The sequence below is a fragment of the Brettanomyces nanus genome, chromosome 1 (assembly GCF_011074865.1).
Source record: "Brettanomyces nanus chromosome 1, complete sequence".
Lineage (NCBI taxonomy): Eukaryota > Fungi > Ascomycota > Pichiomycetes > Pichiales > Pichiaceae > Brettanomyces > Brettanomyces nanus.
Genome location: NC_052374.1, coordinates 1,201,403 through 1,226,627, shown reverse-complemented (window position 1 = coordinate 1,226,627; position 25,225 = coordinate 1,201,403). Strand labels below are relative to the sequence as shown.

At 41.9% G+C, this 25,225-nt stretch overlaps 9 protein-coding genes across 9 annotated transcripts; 4 read left to right on the top strand and 5 right to left on the bottom strand.

Annotated features, from left to right (window-relative positions):
• Positions 1-33: 33 nt before the first annotated feature.
• Positions 34-1,374, bottom strand: FOA43_000563 (uncharacterized protein; the record flags this gene model as incomplete). The annotated part of the gene is made up of 1 exon (XM_038920892.1): positions 34-1,374. One exon carries the CDS (start codon positions 1,372-1,374, stop codon positions 34-36), a length of 1,341 nt encoding a protein of 446 aa, XP_038776820.1.
• Positions 1,375-1,550: 176 nt separating this feature from the next.
• FOA43_000562 (uncharacterized protein) lies at positions 1,551-2,984 on the top strand (the record flags this gene model as incomplete). Its single annotated transcript, XM_038920891.1, has 1 exon — positions 1,551-2,984. One exon carries the CDS (start codon positions 1,551-1,553, stop codon positions 2,982-2,984), a length of 1,434 nt encoding a protein of 477 aa, XP_038776819.1.
• A 36-nt stretch (positions 2,985-3,020) lies between these two features.
• On the bottom strand, positions 3,021-6,284 carry MTR4 (ATP-dependent RNA helicase mtr4; the record flags this gene model as incomplete). The annotated part of the gene is made up of 1 exon (XM_038920890.1): positions 3,021-6,284. The coding sequence occupies one exon, from the start codon at positions 6,282-6,284 to the stop codon at positions 3,021-3,023; it is 3,264 nt and encodes a 1,087-aa protein (XP_038776818.1).
• A 239-nt stretch (positions 6,285-6,523) lies between these two features.
• On the bottom strand, positions 6,524-8,902 carry FOA43_000560 (uncharacterized protein; the record flags this gene model as incomplete). The annotated part of the gene is made up of 1 exon (XM_038920889.1): positions 6,524-8,902. One exon carries the CDS (start codon positions 8,900-8,902, stop codon positions 6,524-6,526), a length of 2,379 nt encoding a protein of 792 aa, XP_038776817.1.
• A 1,466-nt stretch (positions 8,903-10,368) lies between these two features.
• FOA43_000559 (uncharacterized protein) lies at positions 10,369-11,871 on the bottom strand (the record flags this gene model as incomplete). Its single annotated transcript, XM_038920888.1, has 2 exons — positions 10,369-10,726; positions 11,864-11,871. The coding sequence occupies 2 exons, from the start codon at positions 11,869-11,871 to the stop codon at positions 10,369-10,371; spliced, it is 366 nt and encodes a 121-aa protein (XP_038776816.1).
• Positions 11,872-12,472: 601 nt separating this feature from the next.
• FOA43_000558 (uncharacterized protein) lies at positions 12,473-14,276 on the top strand (the record flags this gene model as incomplete). Its single annotated transcript, XM_038920887.1, has 2 exons — positions 12,473-12,477; positions 12,713-14,276. The coding sequence occupies 2 exons, from the start codon at positions 12,473-12,475 to the stop codon at positions 14,274-14,276; spliced, it is 1,569 nt and encodes a 522-aa protein (XP_038776815.1).
• A 185-nt stretch (positions 14,277-14,461) lies between these two features.
• On the top strand, positions 14,462-15,898 carry FOA43_000557 (uncharacterized protein; the record flags this gene model as incomplete). The annotated part of the gene is made up of 1 exon (XM_038920886.1): positions 14,462-15,898. One exon carries the CDS (start codon positions 14,462-14,464, stop codon positions 15,896-15,898), a length of 1,437 nt encoding a protein of 478 aa, XP_038776814.1.
• A 41-nt stretch (positions 15,899-15,939) lies between these two features.
• FOA43_000556 (uncharacterized protein) lies at positions 15,940-17,445 on the bottom strand (the record flags this gene model as incomplete). Its single annotated transcript, XM_038920885.1, has 1 exon — positions 15,940-17,445. The coding sequence occupies one exon, from the start codon at positions 17,443-17,445 to the stop codon at positions 15,940-15,942; it is 1,506 nt and encodes a 501-aa protein (XP_038776813.1).
• A 463-nt stretch (positions 17,446-17,908) lies between these two features.
• On the top strand, positions 17,909-25,212 carry FOA43_000555 (uncharacterized protein; the record flags this gene model as incomplete). The annotated part of the gene is made up of 2 exons (XM_038920884.1): positions 17,909-17,939; positions 18,320-25,212. The coding sequence occupies 2 exons, from the start codon at positions 17,909-17,911 to the stop codon at positions 25,210-25,212; spliced, it is 6,924 nt and encodes a 2,307-aa protein (XP_038776812.1).
• Positions 25,213-25,225: the final 13 nt, after the last annotated feature.

The window sequence follows — 25,225 nt, the reverse complement described above, 5'->3', positions numbered from 1 at the left end:
GATGTAAGGCTATCGCCATCATTTAGATATAAACTATGCTTCTAGTAAAGGTTCGGCTTTCGGCTTTTCTGACTGGAAATCTTCCTCTAAGTCCGTTAAAGACTTCTCCTTCGGTAGTTTCAAGTTCTTGAATCGTTCTTCAAGATCGCTGACAGATTGCAAAGGCTTGATGTCCTCTTTCTCCTTCTCCTTCTCCTTCTCCTTCTCCTGCTTCTCCATCGTTTTCAATTCTTCTTCAATATCATCGCCTTCATCGTTCACCCCTCCAAGCTTCTCAGAAATCGTATTGGTCTCGTCAATCGCGCTTCCGTATTCGTTCAACAGCTCATCAAGCTCAGTGTCTTTACCAACCTGTCTGTTGAGCTTTTTGAGAAGTGAGGAGTTAGATTCCAAGGTCTTTAGTGTTACTATATTATTGTGAGCTTCTTCGATCATCATTTGAACCATCTGTAACTTCTCCAATTTCGCCTGACTTGTATTCAACTGTTTCTCCATGGCTTTTTTGAGTCTAAGCTGACTCTTTGCCATGTTATGTTGCTTCTGCTTCACCAACTCTCGTATCTTGGCATCAATATCACAGACTTCTGTCAGCTTTGTACTGCAGTACTTCTGAATAGTGTATATGGCGTAATTCAAATTGGCTATAGCTTCCAAATTTTTGAAGTCCAACTCCTCGGATTCATCAGTCCTCAATATGCTTATCACGTCTCCATCTACTTTTATTTCTTCCGTGTCTCTACTAAGAAACTTGATGCAACAATCAAAGTCAAACCGACTTTGGTTTAGCTTATTCTTGCAAAGGTCATATAAATGCTCCAAGCGATACGCATTTTTCTGTCCCTTAAATAGTTCTTTCACTTCCTTTGACATCTTTCTCAACCTCTTAGGAGAAATATACTTTTCACTGGATTTCAGGCTACCATCTAGCGATCCTGTACCCGATCGGAAGTCTGAAGTATAGTTGCAATATCCAGAACCAAAAAAAGAACTTACGATTGATCTCAACAAACCGTCCCCATTACCAGTGACGTCCACAGGTTTCTTATCAAACTCAGAATATGGAATCAAGGTATGATCATCATTCACCATAGAATCGATTACCTTGTCCAAACCCCTTGGCTTGTAGGTCAACGTACCATCATTCACCGTCAGCTGCTGAATTAAGATTTTGCCACAAAGGCATACTCTGTCGTCTTGATCCAAAAGATCATTATGGTTTTCAATCAAATCTAGAAGAAGTGTTTTCCAGGCAGCAATGTTGGCCCTATATCCTTCAATATTCGATTCGTGGAGGTGACAAAAGTCAGAATAAAGAGACTCCAATCGGGAATTTTTAAAGTTCCTGTTGCTGAGAATGAATTGCTGAAGAGACATTTACAAGGAAAACGAACCAGGATGTCTGCCTGTAAAGAGAGAAAGAGATCGATACAACTAACTCAATGGTATTTACCTATCTTATATCGGCGCGACTTCGCGACTCGATCAGTTTACTGAGATATTCTCTCACATCATATAACCCTTTCCTTCTTCTTCTTCTTCTATTCGTCATCATGCCTTTCCATAATATACAAGATCCTACCTTGGTAAGAGCTTTGATTCATCTCAATGAATTAAGGCAAGGCACTGCCCTTGAACCTAATGGTAGGTTACTCGACCAGGCCGGTCTTAAACTTAGATCAGATTCTTCGCTCTATCAGAATGGAGAGCTTATTCTCAACGAGTTTTCTCCCATTATCTTGGATATAGTCAGATCCGACAGTACGACTCGTGATGCAAAAAATGCTTCCATACAAATGCTAGATTCCATTCTGGACCATTTTACGTTTGATCAAATTCTGAGTAAGTTCAATATGAACCTTCTCATCGAAGGATTGAGCACGGATAAGAGTGAGTTACGAATTCTGATTACCCAGATTATCTCTAAGGCTCGTCCTGCAGATATAGTAGCCAACACCTCGATTGTGGTGACTCTTTTCCGCCTTTTGGCAAACGAAGACTCGTCCATTGGATTAGTTAACTCTATACAGCAGTGCATATTGATATTAGCTGCCAACGGTGAGCTTGTCAGGCGTAGGATCCTCTCGGATGAGGTGACAAACGTTCTGCTACAGATGAAACAGAACTCCAAAGTTGCTCCGAGACTTTATGATTTGATCGTGGAGTTACTTCCGATTATCCCGGACATTCCAGAGAGATTGTATCTCGTCACATTTGATCAGTTTGAGAATGATGATGACCTGCTCTTAAACTCGTTAATTATATCATTTTACAGCAACATTCTTCAGTCTGCTATGGTGGACGCCCGAATGAAACCTATAGTTGATAGTATCAGCGAACAGATTGATTATATCACTCGCGTGTACATAGATAAGAGCTTCAAGACGGAGCTTCGAAGTTTCTTCAATCTGGAGCCCGTTATATTTCTCTGTAAACTTTCCCAGATAGCTCCTCAAAAATTTGCTTCTATGGACTCCAAATACCATATTCTTGACTATGCGATTGACAGGTATACTGGAAAGGATGACGATACTTCGATTTATCTACTTGCCAACGTTGAACCGAGATTTTTGGAGACAAAAGATTCATTTCTACAAGGTTTTGAGCTAAAGGGGAAAACTACGCCCATATACAACAATTTGATCAAGGATCAGCTACTTCTTGAGTCCAAACTTCCTGTTACATCTTCTCAAATTGCCCAATTGGAGGTATCTGATTTTTTGGAAGTAATACGGGCCCTCAGTTCTACGGATTTTGGTATTTACAAACTTGTTAATACTTGGTCTTCGCTAATAGTCAAGCTTTTGAGTATCACTGACATTACAAGTCCCGATGTTTGGCAGGCCAAGCTCAGCATCTTGGATTCTCTGTATCAGGCAAGAAGTTCGTTGGGTGTTTGGTCTCCCAAAATTGTTGACGCATTCAGCCTCATGAAGAATGGACGTGCGCTTACTTCTGAAGCCAGTGTCATGGATACTACTATGTAAGGTTAAAATCTCATTACTAATGATAATCATGATACTTTACAAATACAAGGATCCGGCGGAAACGATGTCCCGATGAACCAATTCTAAACATTGGTTCATCTTCTGCTCAAGAGTCACGTTACCGATCGTCTTGGCAGCATCCACCAACTGCTTGATCATTTCTTCCAACCGCCTGAACATTCTAATCAACGATCCCTCATAAACGTCAGTCATCTTGCAAATCTGAGTGAATGTAGCGCCCTTACACCAGGAATACACCACCTCCATAAGTTCGTATCTGAATGAATCAACGTAATCCTTTTCCACAATTTCAATCTTGGATTCCCTTGACACTTTGGCGATCTTTCCAGCCATCTCTCTCATTTCTTTAAGAGGTTCAGCCAATTCTGGAGTGAGCCTTGGCACCTCGTTAGACCTTTCTTCAAAAACAAAACAGGAAAGTAATGAAGCACATTGATCCGGTTTTAGTTCGTTAAATGTACCGTTGAAAATCAATTCTGTAAGTAGCAACTCGTCACCTGTACTGATATCACATGCAACTCTACCTTTCATTTCGACCACATCATTCTGAGAGATGAATCCCAATCTTCTCAATACTCTTTTCCGATGTTTCAAATCATCAAGCTGGATTATTGACTGCACCTCACTATTCTTGGCTTCGAGTTTCTTAACAGTATCTTCAAAGGTAACCTTTTCAGAATAATCATTGTATAGTTCTTTAAGTTTCGGAGACTTTGCCAATGGATTCGATTGCACCTTAGACTCTAATATTTCCATTTTCTTTCGAAGAGTCATGAATCCGCTGTCCTCAATATGCATCTTGGCTATGGGGTCAAGCAAAGGAAGTCCATCAGGATGCCTTCTCTCTATCTCCTTAAGTGCCCTATTTAATGTGTCTCTAGAATGCCGATTGTTGATATCCTTCGGCATTATCGAACGACAACTGCTAATTTCTTGAATAGAGTCCAAAGTTATTGGTATCACTGTTATGGTAGACTCTTCCCCCTTTTTAGCCGGTCTGATACCTTCAGGTAGCAACGGACTAAACGGCTTGATCAAGTTCAACGGAGAATCGATAAACATCGTGTTAACAAACACATTCACCAGATATGATTCGTGATCGGTAAACGTACTAGTGGTATGCCCTCTTTTCGGATTTCTCTTATGGAAATCAATCACAATCGCCCATCCAAAGTCCAGATCCCCAATTTTGACCTTGATAATTCTCCCACTCTTTAAATGAGGAAGTATATTACCAGGATGAGTGATGATTTTTCTTGCATCGTCACGATATTGGGACAACTGCTTTTTAAGATCGTAATATTCCTTGATGTTGTCGTAATCGTCAATATGAATTTTTTCTAACTTGTCTTTAGTATCTTGGATCTGCTTCTCAAGCTGGGGCACAGCAGATGACTTCTGAAACTGGTAGAAAGAACTCTCCATCATAAACTCGGGAGAAATACCTTCGACACGCAACAAGTTCAAGATCATATTGTAACCCAAATGGAAGGCAGAGTCTAACCTATCAGCCTGGCCTTTCACCATGGACTTGGCAACTTGTGGTTCCATCTTTTCATCGATCATCATAATGACAATACCGCGATCATCCAAACCTCTACGGCCAGCCCTTCCGGACATTTGAATGTATTCACCGCCAGAAACCCATCGGAACCCTGTACCATCCCATTTCCTCACGGAAGTAAAGACAACAGTCTTGGCCGGCATATTCAAACCAATAGAGAAGGTCTCTGTAGCAAATAGCACTTTTAATAATCCCTCTTGGAACAAGATCTCAATAACCTCTTTCAATATAGGCAATAAACCAGAATGATGAATGCCGATACCCCTTTTCAATAGTGGTAAGATATTTTTAATCTGAGGCAATTCCTTATCCTCATCGGAAAGAATACCGATGGCATTAGTAAAGATCTTGGTGGACATTTGCTTTTCTTCAGCAGTATTAAAATCCATCTTAGACATCTTCAATGCAAGAGCCTCACAGTCTCTTTTCGAGAATGAGAACACAATGACTGGATTATACTTCTTCACCCAGATCATCTTCACAATTTTGTAAATGTCGGATTTACCATCATGCATACCTCCTTTCCAAGTCTTTCCACCTTTCCTGGAATCTATTGAAGCAGGATCGTCGCCTTGCGTGTTGGAAATGGAGGCCATAGCTCTCTGAAAATTCTCTTCTCTGAACGTGCCTTTCTCATCAACCACAAGATATATTCCTTCACCCCCTGAAGGAAATAGATAATGTTGCAAGGGTGTAGGTCTAAAATCGGTATAGACAATATGGCAAGGTTGATTATGAATCTTGCAAATCCACTGTGCAAATTCCATAGCATTTGGTATGGTGGCAGAAAGAAACACATAGTGAACCTTATCCGGTAAAAGTATTATTGTCTCTTCCCACACAACGCCACGTGTTTTGTCTCTCATATAATGCACCTCGTCGAATATAACCCAGGCCACTTCTCTCATAACTTCTGAGCCTCTATAAAGCATAGATCTTAAAATCTCTGTAGTCATCACTAAACATCCTGCATCTGGGTTTATAGTGACATCACCAGTCATTAAACCGACATCGCCAAATTCGGCATGCAATTCTCTATACTTCTGGTTACTAAGAGCCTTGATAGGGGAAGTGTAGATCACTCGTTGTTTATCTCTAAGAGACTGTGCAATGGCGTATTCAGCCACCACCGTCTTACCTGCAGAAGTATGTGCCGAGACTAAAACAGATTCATCTCTATCTATACAAGAGATTGAAGTATCTTGAAAAGGATCAAGCTTGAACGGGTACGTTCTAGCCTCCTTCTCTCGTCTATGTTGGCCAATGGGTATGTAGTTGTATCCTGGAGGAACGGCAACCTGATGTCTCACTTGATGCTTTAATTTCATTTTAGGTCCTTTAGCAGTTGACCCCGCAGAACCGTCCTTCTCGACGTCCCCAGTATCTGATTTCGAACCTTCTTTCTCTAGTTCCTGCTTCTTACTAGATTCAAGAAGTCCATCCGATGCATCAAATTCACGCGAAGCTTCGATTTCTAACGAATCTGCAACAATAGGCGTTACATTTGGCTTTATAGCTTTTTTATCGATCAATTGCTTTTCGTACGTACGTGCTTTTTTAGTAGAGGAGATCTTGTTATCGCCTTGATCATTTCTTCTCTTCTTAACGTCTTTCTCGATGGGTTTACTATCAGCATCCTTCTTAATTAACTTTTCTTTCTCCAAAGAATCTAAATCCTGTGGATTCTCGTCAAATACCCCGAACAAATCATCCATTTTTTTGATTGATGATGGATAAGAAAGCTAAAGATGATTAGATAAAAGTCGAAAATTTTTCAGATTGAAAATATTTGACAATAAGATGGACAAGAAAAAGATCTTTCAAGGATTTGTAACTCACTGATTTAATTTGCATCCAGACTACTAATTAGTTAAGTTTCAATTACGACTATAACGTAGAAGAAGCTAAAAAGTTCAAAATTCATAACCCGTCATTATTATCTTCGTCCCCTTCATTATATCTTTTGATACATCAACAAGTAGGCACTCTTATTATTGTTAGTCAAGTTGCCACCGTTGATGCCATTTTCAATCACTTCCTCGCTCGTGATCTTGGACACCTGGGTATCGTCTAAGCGAATCCAATCTCCTGAAGGTTCCAAAACATCAGCAGTATAATGACCACCTTCTGCAGTTCTGCCATGATGATATATAACACCGACAAGTTTATAAACAGATGCATCAAACGCCATGGTTGAAATGCATGAGGCCGGTAAATTGAGTTCGTGCTGATAGCCGATTTTTTTGTGAATTTTCTCTATACGTCCCTCCATCAGCTTATTAGAATGCTCATATGAACTTGGTGTCTCTTCTTCCTGTAGTTCTTGCTCCTGCTCAGGTGCCTGCTGAACATGTTTGCGTCTCTTCTGCTTTGAGGAAACTATTTCGTAGTTATCGCTTCCCTCTCCATTCTCATCTATCGTAACAAACGAGAACCTCTTCAAGTGGATGATAAGAATTTTGGGGAGCCTATCAATTAGATTCTGTTTCTTTGCCTTTTGGTTACCATACGAAATCTCTTCAACCTCAGAAAACTTCTTAAAGGCAGTCACTAAATCGGTGGTATCTGGATCACTAATATCCAATTGGACGTGCATGAATGGATCTAAAGTGATTGAAGATTTCTTGGAGTTCGGCATTTGTAATACAGACCGGAATTGTCCCCCAAACAACTGTGCAATTGGGGAAGGCTTAAACTCAAAAGTTCTCCTGACAGCGATCTTTCTATTGGATCCAACTTCGTTCCATCTACCGGCTTCTCCTGTTGCATCTTCTTCATCTTCCGCCTCTGCTCCAAATCCTTTACCTCTGGTATTCTTAATAGTCTTTACTGCAGACACTATTCTATCCGGTGTCTCTTGATCTTTAAAACTATTGGCAAACTTAATGGCCTCCTCCATAGGAAGATTCTCGAGGCTAGTGACAAATTCCTCGTGCAAACCATCCAGTAGAAATCCTAAAAACTCTTCAGCATCTTCCTGTTTGCCCCATTCCAAGTCACGAAACCTGTCTAGCTTTGAAATGGCTGTGTAGAAGCCCAGAGGGCTGACAGCATCTGCACGTGTGGCAAGACCATTAAATGTGTTACCTGAATTTGGACGCTTTTTGAATGAATCATGAAGTAATAATAAAGCATCGATCAACGGCGTCTTGCTACCGCTCTCGAAAGAGGTAACAGTATTATCACGAATAACATTTAAAAGTTGGGAAAATGGTTCACATTCAAGAAGCATCTGAATAACAGAGTTCATATAGCATATACTGCCGGTATTAATCAATCCGTGGGGGTATACCAAGGCAGATTTGTTGTCGTCAATGATCGACTCTAAGAATTTCTCGTCGTACATGACTTTCAACGCCACAAGACCTAAAGGTTTTGATAAATTATCACTCTTAGTGAACAGAGTATCTGTTTGTGGAGTCGAAGAGGTGGAGGTCGACAAACCTGAAGGGGAACCCGATGTTAATATGGAGGACGAAGACGGTGGTATTGATGTAGAAGTTGACGCCGTCATAGCTGTAGACACTGCAGTTTCTGGTGTAGAGTCAGTCCGGTTACTGCTACTCTTGTGAAGACCCCTCTGTATAGCTTCACTCCATTTTAAACGGGATGCGGTAGGTAAAGAAGCTTCCTGCACAGACTGAGGAGTTGGGCTGAGATCCTTAACACTAGTAGTAGTAATTGGAGCTCTTAGAGGCTCTGGAGCCATTGAATCCCTTGAAGCCTTTGGAGCCTTGAAAGCTTTAGGACCACTAGAGAAACTTGAAGCCCTAATTTTAACTCTGAAATTCCTCGTAGAAAGCCGAGTATAATGATGGTCAGTCTCGGACTCACCATCGGGATAGTTAGCGTTGGATGAGAGTCTTCTGTTCCTTAGGGCCTGTTTTCTATATATGCTGAATTCGATCTCGTCTGTACCAAAATAAAGGGGCATAGCGTGGGATACAGTTCTATTAAATCTGGAAAGTGCAACCACTGTTAAAGCTTTGTTCATAGCAATGTTCTCCTCAAATCTCTGTTCATCTCTCTGTGAGAGTGATGGCTTGGATAAATGGTTGCCACCACCTCCACCTGAGTGAGATGGTTGCTTTGAATCATACGGCTGTGGAACAAATTGTTCTATATGATCAGTAGGAATTGAATAAAGATCAACATGATGCATAGAAGAGCCCTCGTCATCCTGTAAAGTTGAATTGTCGGTTGCGGTTGTTTTAACTATAGTTGGTGTATTCGTATGACTTAGACTGGAAGTATATGTAGCGTCCGTCGTATTTGCCATGTCTGGCATTTCGATAGCCTGTATGGAAGCTAGTGCAGTCTCAGTTTGAGTCATTATCGGGGGAAAGTGAAGATGGGAAAAAACAAAATGGAACGGCTAAATAAAAACTCGGATGGATCTCGTTCGATCTGGCTTCGATCTATAAAATGCAGAAAAGTGTTGTGATTATTGTTAGGGTGGCAAAGGAGGGTAGATGACAATCTCAGTTAGGGAGAATCAATATGCGATTAGGTTCGAGGGTAACTGGAAGAGGTCAGAGTATAAATGAATATGATAACGGAGAAAAGTTTGTGCCTTCCAACGGAAATTCAATGTAGAACGAGGGAACTGTTACTGGTTTTCTTCCACCAACAGAAAATTTCAGTTTTTTTCTTTTTCCTTCTGTAAATTCGCTTGTTTAACGTATTCAGAGGGCCGACGTTTCTAAGAGGAAAAAATTTTTTCAATGAATCTACATATAAAACGGTTGTAGGTAGTTGTGGCGGAGGTGGCGGTGCAAACAGAATCGATGAGTGAGTCGTTAGCTTCTTCTATATAGTAGATCGTTAATATTGACCCAATCTGAAAGAGAGTTGATCTGAATAGTATGTACAAAGAAAGAGAGCCTCTCTCGGTGATGGTTATAGACAAACCATGCCAGTTGATGAGGACACATAAATATGGGGTCAAGCCTGGTATGTTGGCGTGCCGGAAATACCGAACCACATGAACATAAAGACCAAGGATCGGTACAAGTAGATGCAATAGAAACAGTTGTACAATTTTCCAAATATTCTAGTAAAGATTCATATTTGGTAGGAATATCAGAGGTTCCCCCTACGACAAAGTTAATACGGCAGTTGTCTTTATAATTGAGAGCGATCATTCTATGCGACTCAATTAATGAGAGGCATCCTTTCAGCCAATCATCGCCTAGCCACGCCTGCAAAACCATCGTATTATCAGTATTCATCCTGGGAGTCTGGCCCTCGGTGTTATCTCCTTCAAATAATCTGCTGACGAGCCCTTCCAGTAACTCCTCATTATGTACGTCCATCACTAGTTACCTCTTCTTTGAGGAGATGAATCAATTCAATGTGTTACAGGAGAAGTATCGAATACGATTGATAGCATTTCTTTCCCTTTTTGAATGGCATGCATGACTTTCCAGATTAGGTAATATGGCCAGACCTGGAAAAAGATTGTGTCGCTATGGATATCACCCCCTCCCACCACGTCAGACCACCCGCACGCCACCGGAATTTACCGGAAGCAGCCACGGGCCTGCCTAATTACAATTTTACAACTTCAAATTTATTTCTTATCCAAGAAAAGTAAAAAACGATCATCTGAGAAAACTCGAAGACCACTTTCACCAATAAATTAAAGTAAATCAAAGACAACAAGCTATTAAAACAACAATAATGAAATGTTATTAGAGAGAAAAAAAAATATTAAAGTGTTAAACAATCAAGCTTCCCCATGAAATGAAAAGCTATTTCCGAAAAACTAATGCCCCTTTGTAAACGATTTTACATCACTTACAACAAGTAAGCAGCAGCACCGGCAATGGCGGCCAAACCGGCAACACCAGCCTTAGCACCGGCACCAGTGGCGGTGGACAAGACAGGAGCCTTGGAAGTCACTGAAGTAGAAGTAGACAAAGTCACTGGAGCAGCAGAAGAAGACACTGGAGCAGCAGTAGTTGGGACAATGGTACATGGACAGTCAGTGATAGTCAAAGTGGTTGGAGCAGTGACAGTGTATGTCTTGTTGTTAACAGCGAAAGTAGTGGCCTCTGGGCAGTAAGTGGTGAACTCGGTGACAACGTTAGTGGTGGTAGTAGCGTTGAAGTAGTCAGCGGCGGCGGCGCCAGCAAGAGCTAATGAAGCGATAAAACTGAATTGCATTATGAATACTAGGAGCGAAAGACTAAAGAGGTTTGTTAGTGTTGGATAAAGAACAGATGTAACAGAGAAAAGTAAAAAGATATAACTAAAGACACACCTTAAGTATACGGGAAAGGCATGTATTTATATCCAACGGTGGCAAGAAGATGGCCAAATAATCGGAAAACAAACTAAGCAAATCATAACAAAGCATAATCTAAATGTATTTAAAAATAATAAGAAAAAGCAAAGCAAAGAAAAAGATGGATTCTTTGTTACTAAGAAAAGAAGCGATTACTAAGGGAGGAGGGGAAAAAGTTGAAAATTGTGCCCGATTAGGAATAAACACAACTTTTATTAGTCAATTTACTACTTGGTTTTGCAACATTGATGCTATAATTAGGACAGGGGAGAAATCTCAGACCTTTTTTTATCTCTTAATTGAATGAAATTCGAGAAAAAGTTTCGAAGTTCTTTTCTTTCTTTTTTTTGCGGGAGAGCTTCCAGACTCTTTGGGAATGCTAAGCAACGAAAGCCAGGGGGAGGGTGCCATGGCGAGTCAAAGTAGTCCATAAATTTTTCAGAGGTGTCGACCGATAGATAAGTGGTGGGGCTGCTTGTTTTAGGATTCTGAGACTCGTTGGCGGGATCACGAAATCGACTGGTCATCCATTGATTTTGCCTCAGGTAGCAAGTGGTGATAGACGAAAGCTTATGCGTCCGGTCTTATTTAATTTGTTGTAATGTAGCGTCCATGATAATACATCAAGTTTTCATGTCCCGTCCAAAGTTACCGGGTTCCTTTTGGTTTCTCTTGGTTCCTTCCGGTCCCCTCTTGACAACCCTCATTCGCGTTTGACTCTTAGACCCTGCCCACTCCTTTCTCTTCTCCAATCACAGATCCAGTGACATCGACGCCTGTTTGCCTGTTTGCCTGTGATGCAGGATAGATCTTTTTCTTACTCCTTTGGGCGATGCAAGAACTTTTTGGTTGAATGAGACTTCCCTTTTGGGACAGCTGACAGCCCAAGAGTACATTAATTACTCCGGCTATTTAATATTCTTCCACTTCTCTTAAATGCTTACTCACAGTTAGTTCGATTGTTGTTGTCATTTGGGACTTGCTTATGTATGACGTAAACGATACTGCAACATTTTTTTAAATTGTAAAGAGTTCATCTTGCGAACGGCACTGGGGCACTGCAACGTCAACGGCGGCCAGGTTCTGTCTCAGGTTCTGCCTTAGGTTCTGTCTCCAAAACAGTGCTGGGGTCCAGTCTGGCTGGTCCTCAAAGAATTCCTGTCCATGTTACTTCTTTAAATTTCCCGGCTAGCCCTCTCCCCGCCTCTCACTTTCCATTCCAGCCTCTGTTGCTTTATTATTATTTTGAATATCGAGTCACGGTCTTCGTTGCTCGCAATTGCCAAAAGCGGAAAAACGACACTCTGAAAATGTTCGTGGCTTGTTTTTCTTTTATCGTTTCTCCGCGACCTTGACATATTGCACCATCTGCTTTGGAACGTCTTTTTTTCTTTTCCTCGTCCAATGACTTTAGGTTGTGTGTGGCACGCTAGTACCAGTATTTTGTGTTTATTCCATTTGCCCCGATTAAAATGTGCACGGAACCAGCAATCCGTTGAGCGGTAAGTTCTTAAATCTTTTGTTTTTTCCTTTCCACGACACAGCCTTTTATTTCTGTATTGTTCTTTTCAGCTTCAGCCATTCGTTTTCTTGAATCTATTGTCCCCATATCAGATGGGGTGAGATGCTGCACCCCCAAATCTAAAATTCTGACTAAGGTCATGTAGTGCTATATCTCCTTGATCACGGTACTTATCCCCGTTCTATAAGATATAAGTGATGTGTAGAACATGATCTACACCTTTTATATTTGTGGGGATTCGGTGCCTAACCAACTTCGTATATAAGGATCCAAGTAATTGGCTTGATTTTAATGCTTGAACAGGATATCATTAAACTATCAATGCCCTGTAGACAATCTAACGATGATGCAGCTTCTTCTTTGGCTGCAATTGAATCAGTAGAGTCTTCTACTGGCTCGAAAATAAACGAAATTAATATCGACTTCTCGTGGTCATCGATAAGAAAGTACTGTTCAACAAGATTTACAGAGCTCATTCCTTCCAGAGAGATGGCCAAGGCCAATCGGCATCTATTGAACCCACTTCCTGGTTTGAAGATGATTGAGAGGCAACAGTGGTTGATGATTATTTCGGCCTTTGCCGGTTGGTCTTGGGTGGCATACGATTTTTTCACAATCTCTATGAACACCACCGTCCTTGCAGAACAATTTGATAAATCTGTCAAGGATATTACTTGGGGTATAACATTGGTGTTAATGCTCAGATCTGTTGGTAGTATAGTATTTGGATATTTGGGGGATCGGTACGGACGGAAATGGCCATTGGTGATCAATCTATTGTTGGTCTGCTTCTTAGAAATTGGTACGGGGTTTATTCAAACCTTTAAGGAATTTTTAGCTGTCAGATCCCTCTTTGGAATTTTATTGGGAGGAGTCTATGGCAATGCTGCAGCCACTGCTTTAGATGACTGTCCGATAGAAGCGAGGGGTATTATATCTGGTTTCATTCAGCAGGGTTATACTTTTGGCTACTTGATGGCCGTTATATTTACACGTGCCATTGCCGATAATTCACCAAAGAAGTGGAGAGCCATGTTTTGGTTTGGAGCCGGTGTTATGTTTTTAATTGTCATTTTTAGAAGTGTATTACCAGAGACTAAGGCTTTCTCTGATGCTCAGAAAATCTTTGAATATAATAAGGCTCGTGGCATAAGGCAAAAGGACTTTGGAAGTAAGGCAAGGGCAGCCTTTAAAAGTTACTGGTTGATGATTGTCTACCTTGTGTTTCTAATGGCTGGCTTCAACTTTATGTCCCATGGTTCACAGGATCTCTATCCAACGTTGCTAACTGTTCGTTACTCTTTCTCTGAGGATAAGTCAACCGTCACAAACTGTGTTGCAAATATCGGTGCACTCTGTGGTGGCATTATTATTGCACACTTTTCCAGCTTCGTTGGTAGAAGGCTAACCATCATTATTTGTTGCATAGTTGGAGGTGCATTGATATACCCTTGGGCCTTTTTGGATTCAGATGCCATTAATGCAGGAGCATTTTTTCTGCAATTTTGTATACAAGGTGCTTGGGGTGTGGTTCCAATTCACCTATCAGAGTTGGCACCACCTTCGTTTAGATCATTCGTCGTTGGTGTAGCATACCAATTGGGTAATTTGGCATCTTCTGCTTCATCTACTATAGAAAGCACCTTGGGGGAAGATTTTATTACGAAATCTCCCAGCGGTAAGCGGATATATGATTATGCTAAAGTGATGGCGATATTTGTTGGCTGCGTATTTGTATATGTAATTTTCATTACCTTTGTGGGGCCTGAGCGTAGAAATGCCTCATTAAAAATGGAAGAAGAGGTAAAAGGCGACCAAGCAGATGATATCTCAGAAAAGTTCGTAACCGTACATGGTCTGGATGATGAGGAAGCCAACTCGTGCTCTAACGACTAACTGCTATCCAAATACTAATGACTAACGATTAACTGCGTAAAATCCTTTGATATTACTCGCCTTCCGCTTTGGGAATCAAATGAGGCAATGCAAAAAAATAAGAAAAAGCTGAACGAGTTGAAAGGGTGAGGCTATTTATTTCATCTTTAACTAGTGCACCGTTGCTCTTTCTTGGAACTGACAATATGTTTTCAGCAGAGACCACCGATAAGGATGTTGAGGATAAGTTGAAATTGGTCTGCAAGGTGTATCAACTCCCTGCTGTTCTTGACCCTTCAAAGGCAGTGCTTGACTCCACAGTGAGTGTAGAGAACTACCAGAAGTCCATTTTCCCCAGTAACATATACAGTGATGAGTTCATGTCCGAGCGGTCATCGGCACATCCACAACCGGCTACTATGGTCGTCGGCCAGAGCATAGCGAACAATTCTGGTATTCCATTGAACTCCATCAACAAGCTTCCCTCTTATCAGTGGAGCTTCAAGCATGAAGACGACCACAAATCACACCATTATGGTCACAGCCACCACCATCACAAGGGTAAGAATATCCTGAACGGATTAGGTACATCTGAGTCGATTTCATTGTTGGGGGGTACTTTCTTCAACTCGACGGCATTAAACTCGAGATTGATTAGATTGCCTGTGATGAATGAGTCAAACAGATACAAGAAGCGATCAATACTTAACGGATTACCCTACTATGATAAGAGTATTATTGACAAGCAGATACGTGCGATGAACATAGAAAAGGTCAAACTAAAGCTTCCTGTTGCCAATGCTTCGCATTTTTCTGCTTCTTTCAACGAGACTGTTGATGATGTGGAGTACCTTCACGGCGAGGTAATATTGAATCAGTTCATGAATAACAAGAGAATTATGAGAGACTATCAATGGATGCTCTATTATTTGAATAGGTTTGGAGGTAAAAACTTGACCGAAAATGGTGAATTGAAATTTGGCCGTAATAAAATAGTCAGTGTGAAAACGTGGAAACAATTTGAAAAGTGGACAATGAAGCGCCAGGAGAAGTTCAAAGAGATGCACAAGATTCGAATGGAGATTGCTGAAAAAAGGCATCATAGAAAAGAGGCTAATATGAAGCGGCTTACGGATAAGGCACGTGTAAAGGAGATTAAGCGGAACTTGGAAGAAGCTTCTGTTGATTTTGATGTCAAAAGTAGTGGAGAGTTTTTCTCTACTGAGGAATCAAACAATAATGGTAACGCAGATGAGCAGCAGGTCGAAGAGTATACGGCAGAGGAGAAAGATGAAGAAGAGAAGGACAGGACGATGGAAGCACTTCTCCCCGAATTCGAAGATGAGGTTACAATTAGCGACGAGGAGCTCGAAGAAGTGGAAGAGCTTGAAGATACACATTCTGAACAAGTTTCTTTTCCTGATAGAGAGATTGTAATCGAGAGAGAGCTCCCAGTGGATGATCCAGAACTTCTCAAGTACCAACGAATCCTGTTTGGAATTCCTTCTTCCAATCAGATGGAGCTGCAGATTCAAAATTCCAATGGAGTACTACAAACTAAAAGGGTCCGTGTCAAGAGGGTTCCTAACCCGAACGCATTAGGATATTCCAACATTCGTCACAGGAAGCCATCGTATCTCTGAACGAATGAACAAGTGTATTTAGTAAACCAAGATAATTTAATCTATAGAACCTTAGCATGCTTGATGTCGTTTCTTAGTTTGTACATCAAGAACACGATTATAAAGCAGAGGCACACCAATGGCAAGAAGATTATTTTGATGAATGACGCAAGAGCGTTCAATTTGGCTTCAAATTGAGGATTCTGGGCATTCAAGCCGCTAAGATACTCAGTGTGTATTCCACCCAATGTCAAAACTAAGCTATCAATTTTCTGTGTGAAGGCTTTCCCAATTGTCTTCGATGAAGTCTCAGCATTCACAAGTAGCTCGGCCTGCCTTTCGAGTAGTGCTTGCAAGTTATCGTATTTTCTTTCTAAAATCTCTGAATGTTTATAAAACTCCTCGTTTTTCCTTAGTACGTTGTTTATGTTATCCGTCAATCTTTCCATGGTCTTTGACAATAGAAAGATCTGCTTTTGTAGATTTGTCTGAACTGAAGATGCAGCTTCAGATCCCTCAGGTGATGTCTGCTGTTGCAGGAGTGTTCCTTCTATGGACGAGATTTTGGCAAGTATATCACCCAGAAGAGAGGATGAATCGCCAGAAGAGTCGGCCGTGGCTTGATTCAGTTTCTCTCTCATGGCTTCCACTTTGTTTCTGAATTTGTTTGTAGGCTCTATAGACGAACGCTCAGCATGTTTGGCCATCAATGTTCCTTTAGTGTCTAATCTTAACTCTGTACTGACTTGATTGTAACTTTTCAGTCTGAGAAGCTCAAACTGCTCGTACCTCTTCACATCCTTTGGAGAGGAAGCAGTGAGGCCCAGCCGTAAGTAAGGAGACTGAATGACAGAATCAAGGGAAACCTTATTGGTCTCAAAGAGCATCTTATTATCGCAGGTGATCTTCAACCAGTTCCTTGCATAGCCAATTTTCAAAGTGAGAGGCACGTTAGAAACCTGGTATTCGTATCTATAGGCACCCAAATAATCATGATCCAACTGAATATCTTTAGAGCCATCGTTGAGATACACTCTTAAGACAGGGCCAAACTGGGGATGATTGGAATCCAAAGACACTTGCAATCCAGAGAATTTGGAAGGGCCTCCAAAACTGTTCTTGTTGAAAGCAGCAAATGCTTTATCGTCATCGTTTACCATGAAGAAAGAGAAACCAGCTCCAGTTTTGCCAAATGAACCGATCGATCTTAGGGTCAATTGGATCTCCACTTCGTCCAAGCCAGCCTTTTTTTTGGAAGGCAAGGACCACATGGAGCCCATGGAAGTCTCGTGCTCGTGGCTGGAACTGATAACAGGCTTTGGTGTCAACAATATACGACCTTCGAAAAACTCAGCAGAGTCTTGAACTAACCAATTGTTCTGTAGCTCATCGATTTTTTGCACTTTCACTAACTCAGGCAGGGAAAGTGGATCAACGATGGAATCTTCGTATTGATCTTCAATTGGATGCTGCTGTTGCGAATCGCCGTGAGCAGAGACTTGTGCTACCAACAGCACCGCAACACTAGCCACTACGAGAAGCCAGAGCCTATTGAAGAGTGGAATCATTGACGCTTGAGACTTGTTTATGGGGCAAACCAGGAGACGAAGTTAAGGAGAAAATGAAGAAAATGAGTTCAAAGGTTCACAGACGGTGAGAAATTCTGCCACGAGTATGAGAAATCAGAGCACTTCCTCGATCCATGATCTGAAAGCGTTGGCGCATAAGGAAGTACGCTACTATTACAGGAGTTTTAGAATAAACACAATTCACATGCTACTAGTTGAGATAACTTTGACCTGAGAGCAAACAAACCCCAATTTGACGTTCTTGTTTGTCCTCTGACCCTGTTACTTTGTAGCCAGTCTCATCGGCCGGTACTTGCACGGCAGCCTACCGCGATCCCCTTTGAGCTAGCGAATGACTCCTGCTATATATTCATGCCCACAACGCTAAAAAAATTTTCTGATCCCTGAAGCTGGCTGCCCCCTGCTGAGAGTCCCACCAGCATACTGGCTCGCCCTACCAGGGATGCTGAAAGATGGCGTAGATATGTGTGAGGGTTAACGTAAAAAAGGTACCCGCGTTGAGGGAACGCTGAGTGAGCGAGCGAACCAGTGAAAATTTGATGTGTATCATCATTTCATTTATTGACCTTTTAGTGGCCCATTAACAACTTTGATTTCTTTAAGGCAATTAGTTCTAGGGGTATTTTTGTGCATCATCTTGATTCTATAAACTTAAGGTCGGTTCGTGCATACATTTGTACTTTAATTATTTGCTAAACGTTACGTTCCAGCAATCTGAACAAACACATCGTCCGTCCCTTCCCCCCTACTTATCCCTTTTGCTACATTTGCAAGTTTAACGTACTTCCTGTACATTGCCTCTGTTATTTTGTTCCTCTGTCTATCCCAGCTTGAGGCTGTCATACTTTCACAGTTCTGACGCCCAAAATCAACATAACTAAGGCGCCTACGCCTCCCTCGCAGCAGAAGCAGCCCTCTAAAGAACTTACAAAAGCAGTTATCGCTCAGATTTTCATTGTTATTGCAATTTTAGAAGATTCCAATTGGGACAAAGCACTTAGTCAGATCCACTACCTTCTTGACCGTCATCCAGAAGTTTATCCAAAGTACTTAAGGAGACTTATTACTTCAATTGCCTCTGAAATCCCCTCTGGAAACTCATCAAACCTCAAGGGTTCTGTTATAGCCAAACTTTTACGTCACGAGCTTCAGTACTTGTCTCTTTACGACCAGAAGAAAGTTCGTATAATTGCACAGGCTCTTATTTCCCCTGATTGTGAACTCCTCCGTCTTTTCACCCTCAAGGAATTTTATTCATTCTTTACCCTCACTGATTTTCAAGAACTTTTAATCAGTCTTTGCATAGAGGAAGCTATTCCTTCAGAAGACCGCAAATCAGAATCAACTCTCTCGCTTTTAAAACAGCTTTTACTCATCTATTCAGAAACTTTGAATAGCGTTGTTGGTTGGATTGCCAAATTTGACAAGGAATCAGAAACTTCTTTAGACGAACAGGAAGATAATCTTAATTTATTCCTCAACCTCTTCCTCAACTCAAAAATATTTTCTTTGCCCCAGAAGTTTATTGTTATTGGTCAAATAACCGATCGCATCGAGGCAACTGAGAAGGACACTACAAAGTCTACCCATAAAAAGGTTACCTTCAACAAACTCAATAAAGTTCATAGAACTATCAATAAGTACTTTGACTGTATTGCAAAAATGAGTTTTAAAGATACACTCCGAAGAATTGTCCCAGACAAAATTCTTCCTGATAAAATGCTGACTGGTTTATTGCAGACACAGTCTCCCGATAAATTGACCGATGCAGCATCTCTTTTACTATCCGAAATCTTAATTCCGGGCTCGCAGGGAATTTCAAATGATGAATCCATCGAAGTTACCTCTTTAACTCCTACAGCACTTCCTGAAGCTACGGCAAGAGGTTCTCAGATGCGGTCAGTCTTTGCAAAGCTTAAGAACAAGCCGGATTGGAATAAGGTTCTCGACAGCGTATTGACCATCTTGGAGGCCGCTACTGACAAGAATCAGCAGCAATTACTACATGATGGTAATGCCCATTCATCCCCTCTTATAAATGCTGCTTCCCTTTCCGAGTTTCTAGCCTCAATACAGAGGGAAGATCTCATTAACAAGTTTTTTGTTAAGGTGTACAAGAAGGGTAACGCGCAGTTGCTTAAGGAGATTCTGATAGCATTGAATTCTCTTGATGTTAATGCAGGTGCAGTAAATCTTTTCGACATGAAGCTGTCACCTATTTTAGAATCAGAGAGCAACAACAGGCATATTTTACTTTACTTCAAGAACATTGCCAAACTTGAAGTTAAGACTGTCGCTTTGTTGCAACAGCAAAACATAAGCGATTCTACCGTTACACAGATTTTCAATCGTGATTATAAGGCTGCTCCAGAGTACATAGTTCTTGCCTGTTTATATATTCTTCACGATAATCCAGACGCTGAGGAGAATGCTGTTGTTATTAATGTGATGCAGAACTTTATTGTCTCTCTTTTGGATGTCAACTCACCTTACTTGAACTCTATTTTAACAAAGTTTGAGGAATTCGATGCAGCAGAGTTGGGCAAATTGTTGGTGAAATACTACGAGGTGAGAAAGTCTCCTGAGTCCATTCACAAGATTGCCAGTCTCACGGCCTCCTTTCCCAACGATACGGTGATCATGTCAATTCTCAGTAATTCGAGTGATTTTCTCGAGGCATTCTCGATCGCAGTTATCTTTTCTCAGTATGGTTGGAAACGATTCAGGAATTTTGTGTCGACTCAGCTAGAACGTAACATTGGTGTTGTCGCTACCACCGTGGTGGATTTCATGGAAAACCAGGCTACCGTGGAGTATGAAAGCGCGCAGCAAGGTCGTATTCTTGCCAAGTCTTTGAATTTGGAAACGGTCCATTTTATTCTGACCACCTTAACTAGCAAGCCTTTGCCAGCTGATTTGGTTGATCGTTTCCGTAACCTACAGACCCTTTGCTTACAGGCCTATCCTCGTCTAATTAACTTCGGCCAAGGTCATGACAAGGCAATTTTGATGAACAGTTCCACAAACACCTTTTCCGTAGATGTCGAAAGGGAGATGAAGGTGTACTATCAGAAGATGTATAACAAGGAGATTGAGATTAAGGACGTGATCCATATGCTTCAAAGATTAAAGGACAGCGATAATCCCCATGATCAGGACGTGTTTGCTTGCATGATTCACTCGCTGCTTGATGAGTATAGATTTTTCCCTGAATATCCTGTGGACGCGTTGGCTACAACATCTGTTCTGTTTGGTAACACAATATACTTTCATTTGATTGAGGGTCCTGCTCTTTCCATTGCATTACGTTATATTCTTGAGTCAGCTCGTGAGCCACCTCAAAGCAAGATGTTCAAGTTCTCGATTCAGGCATTGTTCTCCTTTATGAAGAGGCTAGGCGAATTTCCTAAGTTTTGTGGTATGCTTTGCCAAGTTCCTGCCTTACGCACGCAACCTCAATTATTTGAAACTTGCAAAGCTGCCGCTGAAGGAATGCCCATTCCTGGTGGCTCTTCTCCATCTACCGAGGGTGTTGAGACATCCCCCGACAAGCGTAGAGTCTCTGCTGCAAGAAATGTAGTCTCAATCCGCTCCAAATTTGTCTCTGTTGGTGGTATTGATAGTATACCCGAAGCGTCAGAACAAAACATACCTGAATCCGGAATCTCGGATCGCATTCTTTTCATGGTGAACAATATCGCCGAAAGTAACTTGGATTCACGAATTAAAGAACTAAAAGAGCAGCTTCTCAAGCCAGAAAACTATCGGTGGTTTGCTGACTACTTGGTTATTCAACGTGCCAAATTAGAGCCTAATAACCAGCACTTATACGCTAATATTGTTTCTGAGTTCGGTGCTCCGTTACTAACTATGCATGTCCTTCAAGCATCCCTCCGCGAGCTTATTATTTTGTTAAATAAAGTTTATGGAGAGGGTAATGAGGAAGACTCTTCTGAGCTTTTAACTGCAGGTGAGCGTACTCAATTGAAGAATATTGGTTTGTGGCTTGGAAAAATCACTTTAGGTCGCAATCAGCCTATTCTTCGTAAGCTGATCTCCTTTAAGGGTCTACTTATTGAGGCTTGCGATCATCATAAGCTTGTGCAAGTGATGCCATTTGTTGCTAAAGTTTTGAGTCATGCAAAGGATTCTCGAGTTTTCAGATATCCAAATCCATGGCTTCTTGGCATATTATCTGTTCTTAAGGAGCTTTATGTTGTTGCCGACCTTCCTTTGAACTCTAAATTTGAAGTTGAAGTTCTTTGCAATTCCCTTGGTGTGAATCTGGAGACTCTCGTTGCCTCAGATATCATTACCAAGCACAAGCCTGGTGAACTAAGGAAGTTCATCGAATCTCAACAGGTGATCTTAAATATGGCTCGATTGTCGCTTAAAGAGCAGCGTGGAATCACAAATCCGAATACGAATACAACTCCAAACTCACAGCAGAATCAGCTTGCTCTGTTACAAGAGCAGCAGAGACTGATGGCCGTTGCAAGGCAACAGGAGATGATTGAATCGCAGCAACAACAACAACAGCAGCAACAGCAACAACAACAACAGCAGCAACAACAACAGCAGCAGCAACAACAACAACAACAGCAGCACCCAGTTGCATCTCCATTTGAGAATTTGTCTGGTGACACCATCTTTGTTACGCATCCAAATCTACGGAGATTCTTTCAATTGGCCATTACTAAATCTGTTCGAGAAATTCTTCCAGCGGTTGTGAACAGGACTGTGTCTGTTGCGTTAGTTACCACTAAAGCATTGGTTCTCAAAGACTTTGCATTGGAGGTAGATGAGTTCAAGTTACGCAAGGCTTATATTAGTACTGTCCGTCGCTTAGCTGAGACCCTAACTCTGGCATCATGTCATGACCTGCTACGTGAGTCAATTCAGATTAACGTCCAGCAATATATTCAATCCTTAGGCCAGCAACTTGATTCTGCTCTTATGGATGAACTTCCTCGCGCAGTAATGGACAATGTTGGTCTAGCTATTTCTATTGTTCAAAAGGCTGCCATGGATAAAGCTGTTGCCGAATTGGATGAGGCTATGCTTCCTGCAATTGCATTACGTCGCCAATTTAAAGAGGCTAGGCCGGACCAAGCATTTTGTGACACGCAGCATGCATCCCGGTACGCTTTAGCATTGCCAGACCCTCTGGGAGTTCATCCTGGAGGGGTTACTCAGAAGCAACTCTCGATATATGAAGAATTTGGCAGAGAGAGCAATAGATTCGGTGGTATGGCTAGAGAAATATTAGCACAGAGACAGAATCAATCGGCTGAACCACAGGGGCAGGGCTCGCCAGCTATCGCTGCTAATACAGCTCCAATGAATCCCGCAGTTGCTCCGGCTGCAGGTCAGCAGCCAACTGCTACGGCCGCTGCGGCATCGCCTCAGGCCACGGAGCTTCAGAGAACACTCGAGCAGTCGATTCTCATCTTGCAACAGTTACTGGACGCTCTCCTCAAAACCGCTACTACAGTTGAGAAGGCTGAGGGAAAAGAGGGCGAGTCCGTTCCCCATAGCCTCAGAGAGCTTGCTGGAGACTCGCCAATTAAAACGTATCTGGCTCAGGCTCTCCAAGTTCTTGCGCGAGTTAATCACACTGAAGTTTACATGAGATGTGCTCAAATGTCCATGAATGCTCTCTTCGGCGGTGAATCCGAACCTTCGCTTTTAGTTATTGAGTGCTTTGTGTTTTTGCTTGACAAAATATGTGAGATGTCATCTGTTGTTGCTAAATTTGTCAGCGGATGGCTTGTTAATGCCGATGACGAGAGAAAGCGTAATAGGCCTGTTCTTGAGGCTTTGGTTCGTGCTGGTATGGTTTCGTTGGTTGATTTGGATGCCCTTCTTGCTGGAGCTATAAAGAAAGAATCTGATAACGCCGGAAAGAATGCGGCAAAGGCTGATAGTGACGGGGACACTAATGAGAAAGCGACCTCAGAGAAGATCGGCCAGCAGTCCATCGTTGACTTTGCGTGCGATCTCATCAGTGATCTTGTGATTAGTAGGCCAGTTGCGCTTCGTTCTGACTTTGTCAACTCCCTTTCTGCACTTTCTGCAACATCAAGTAAGAAGGGCTCTGAGCTTCTTACTTCTGCATCGCCTTCTCTCAGCACCTCGTCGTTGCGTGACTATTTTGCTTACTTATTTGCAGAATGGGTGAAGCTTTACAAGTTTTCGCATGACAATGCCGACTTGGAAACTCGTTTCATCAATCAATTGTTTGATGCTGGGGTTTTGAACAGGCCCGACAGGCTTGTTCTTTTCTTCAGTACCGCAATTGAAATGGCTGCTGCCGCTTTTATTAAGGAAGCAGATAGCAATAGGAAGTCTGCTATTGATACGTACACCGCAGTTGATGCCCTTGCAAAGCTAATTATTGATTTGCTCCTTATTGAGGAGGATGCTTCTGATGAGAACAAATCCAAGGCAGAATTTTTACATTCGATTCTTTCCGTCGTCTTACTAAGCTTTGCCAGAGATCATGAGGCTTCTGGTGCCAACTTTAACGAAAGACCTTACTTTAGACTTTTCTCCACGTTTCTGTGTGAATGGGCAGAGGCACGGAAATCGCACTTCAGTTCTTTTGCCGCCAATGAGGCCGAGGCTCGTCATCTGGAGTCTTTCTCTTTCAAGTTGTACGATACACTTGCGGAATTTTTCCTAGCATTGCAGCCCGCTGCATTTCCTGGATTCACGTTCGCGTGGATGTGTCTTATTTCCCATCGTATGTTTTTACCTATGCTTCTTGAACAGGGTGGTGAATCTCAGTCTAGGAGAGGTTCATGGGATAAGGCGGCATCGTTGCTTGTGGCACTTGTTAGGTTCCAAAGTGGATACGTTACTGGAAAGTCGATACCAGAAGCCATTACTGTAGTTTATAAGGGTACTCTCCGGATCATTTTAGTGATTTTGCATGATTTCCCCAACTTTCTCGCTGAGTACTCACCGCAACTTGTTAGTGATATGTCGCTTACATTTGTACAGCTAAGAAATGTTGTTCTTTCGGCAACTCCCGAAGATGTGATTACTCCTGATCCGTTTGAACCTGGCCTTAAGATTGATATGATGCATGAAATCACAGTGGCGCCTGTTGTTGCCGCTCATCCAGACCAGGTGTTAGACCAGTACGGTATCAAGAGGGCGGTAGACAACTATCTTCGGGTCCCATCGAATTCGCTTCTAAAGCAGATTGTGCTGGGATTGCAGCTAGATACTTCATTGACAGAATCTGGTATTGGTTACAAGGGAACGAACTACAAGGTGAAACTCCTTAATTCCTTGGTGCTTTACGCCGGTATGTCTGCCGTCGATGAGAGGCCACGAAATTCTTCGGCATTCGATGCGAAATCTTCTCAGGCTGTATTGTTAGCATCGATTATGCAGGAGGCGGACATTGAACTTCAGCATCAGCTTTTACAGGCGATTGCTAACAACTTGCGGTATCCAAATTCGCATACACACTGGTTTTCTTGCGTTATTCTTCACTTCTTTGGCTCAAAGTCTCTATGGGATGACAATAGGTCTCATGTCCAGCAGTTGATTACAAGAGTGTTACTCGAGAGAGTTATCTGCAACAAGCCTCATCCTTGGGGTTTGCTTATTACCTTTACTGAACTTCTCAGGAACTCTGATTATGCTTTCTTCAGTCTTCCATTTACCAAGGGTGAGCCTGAGTTTGAGCACTTGTTTGGGGCTCTAGCAAGGCATGTTAAGACGAAAGCGTGAAGGTGTTAGCTGA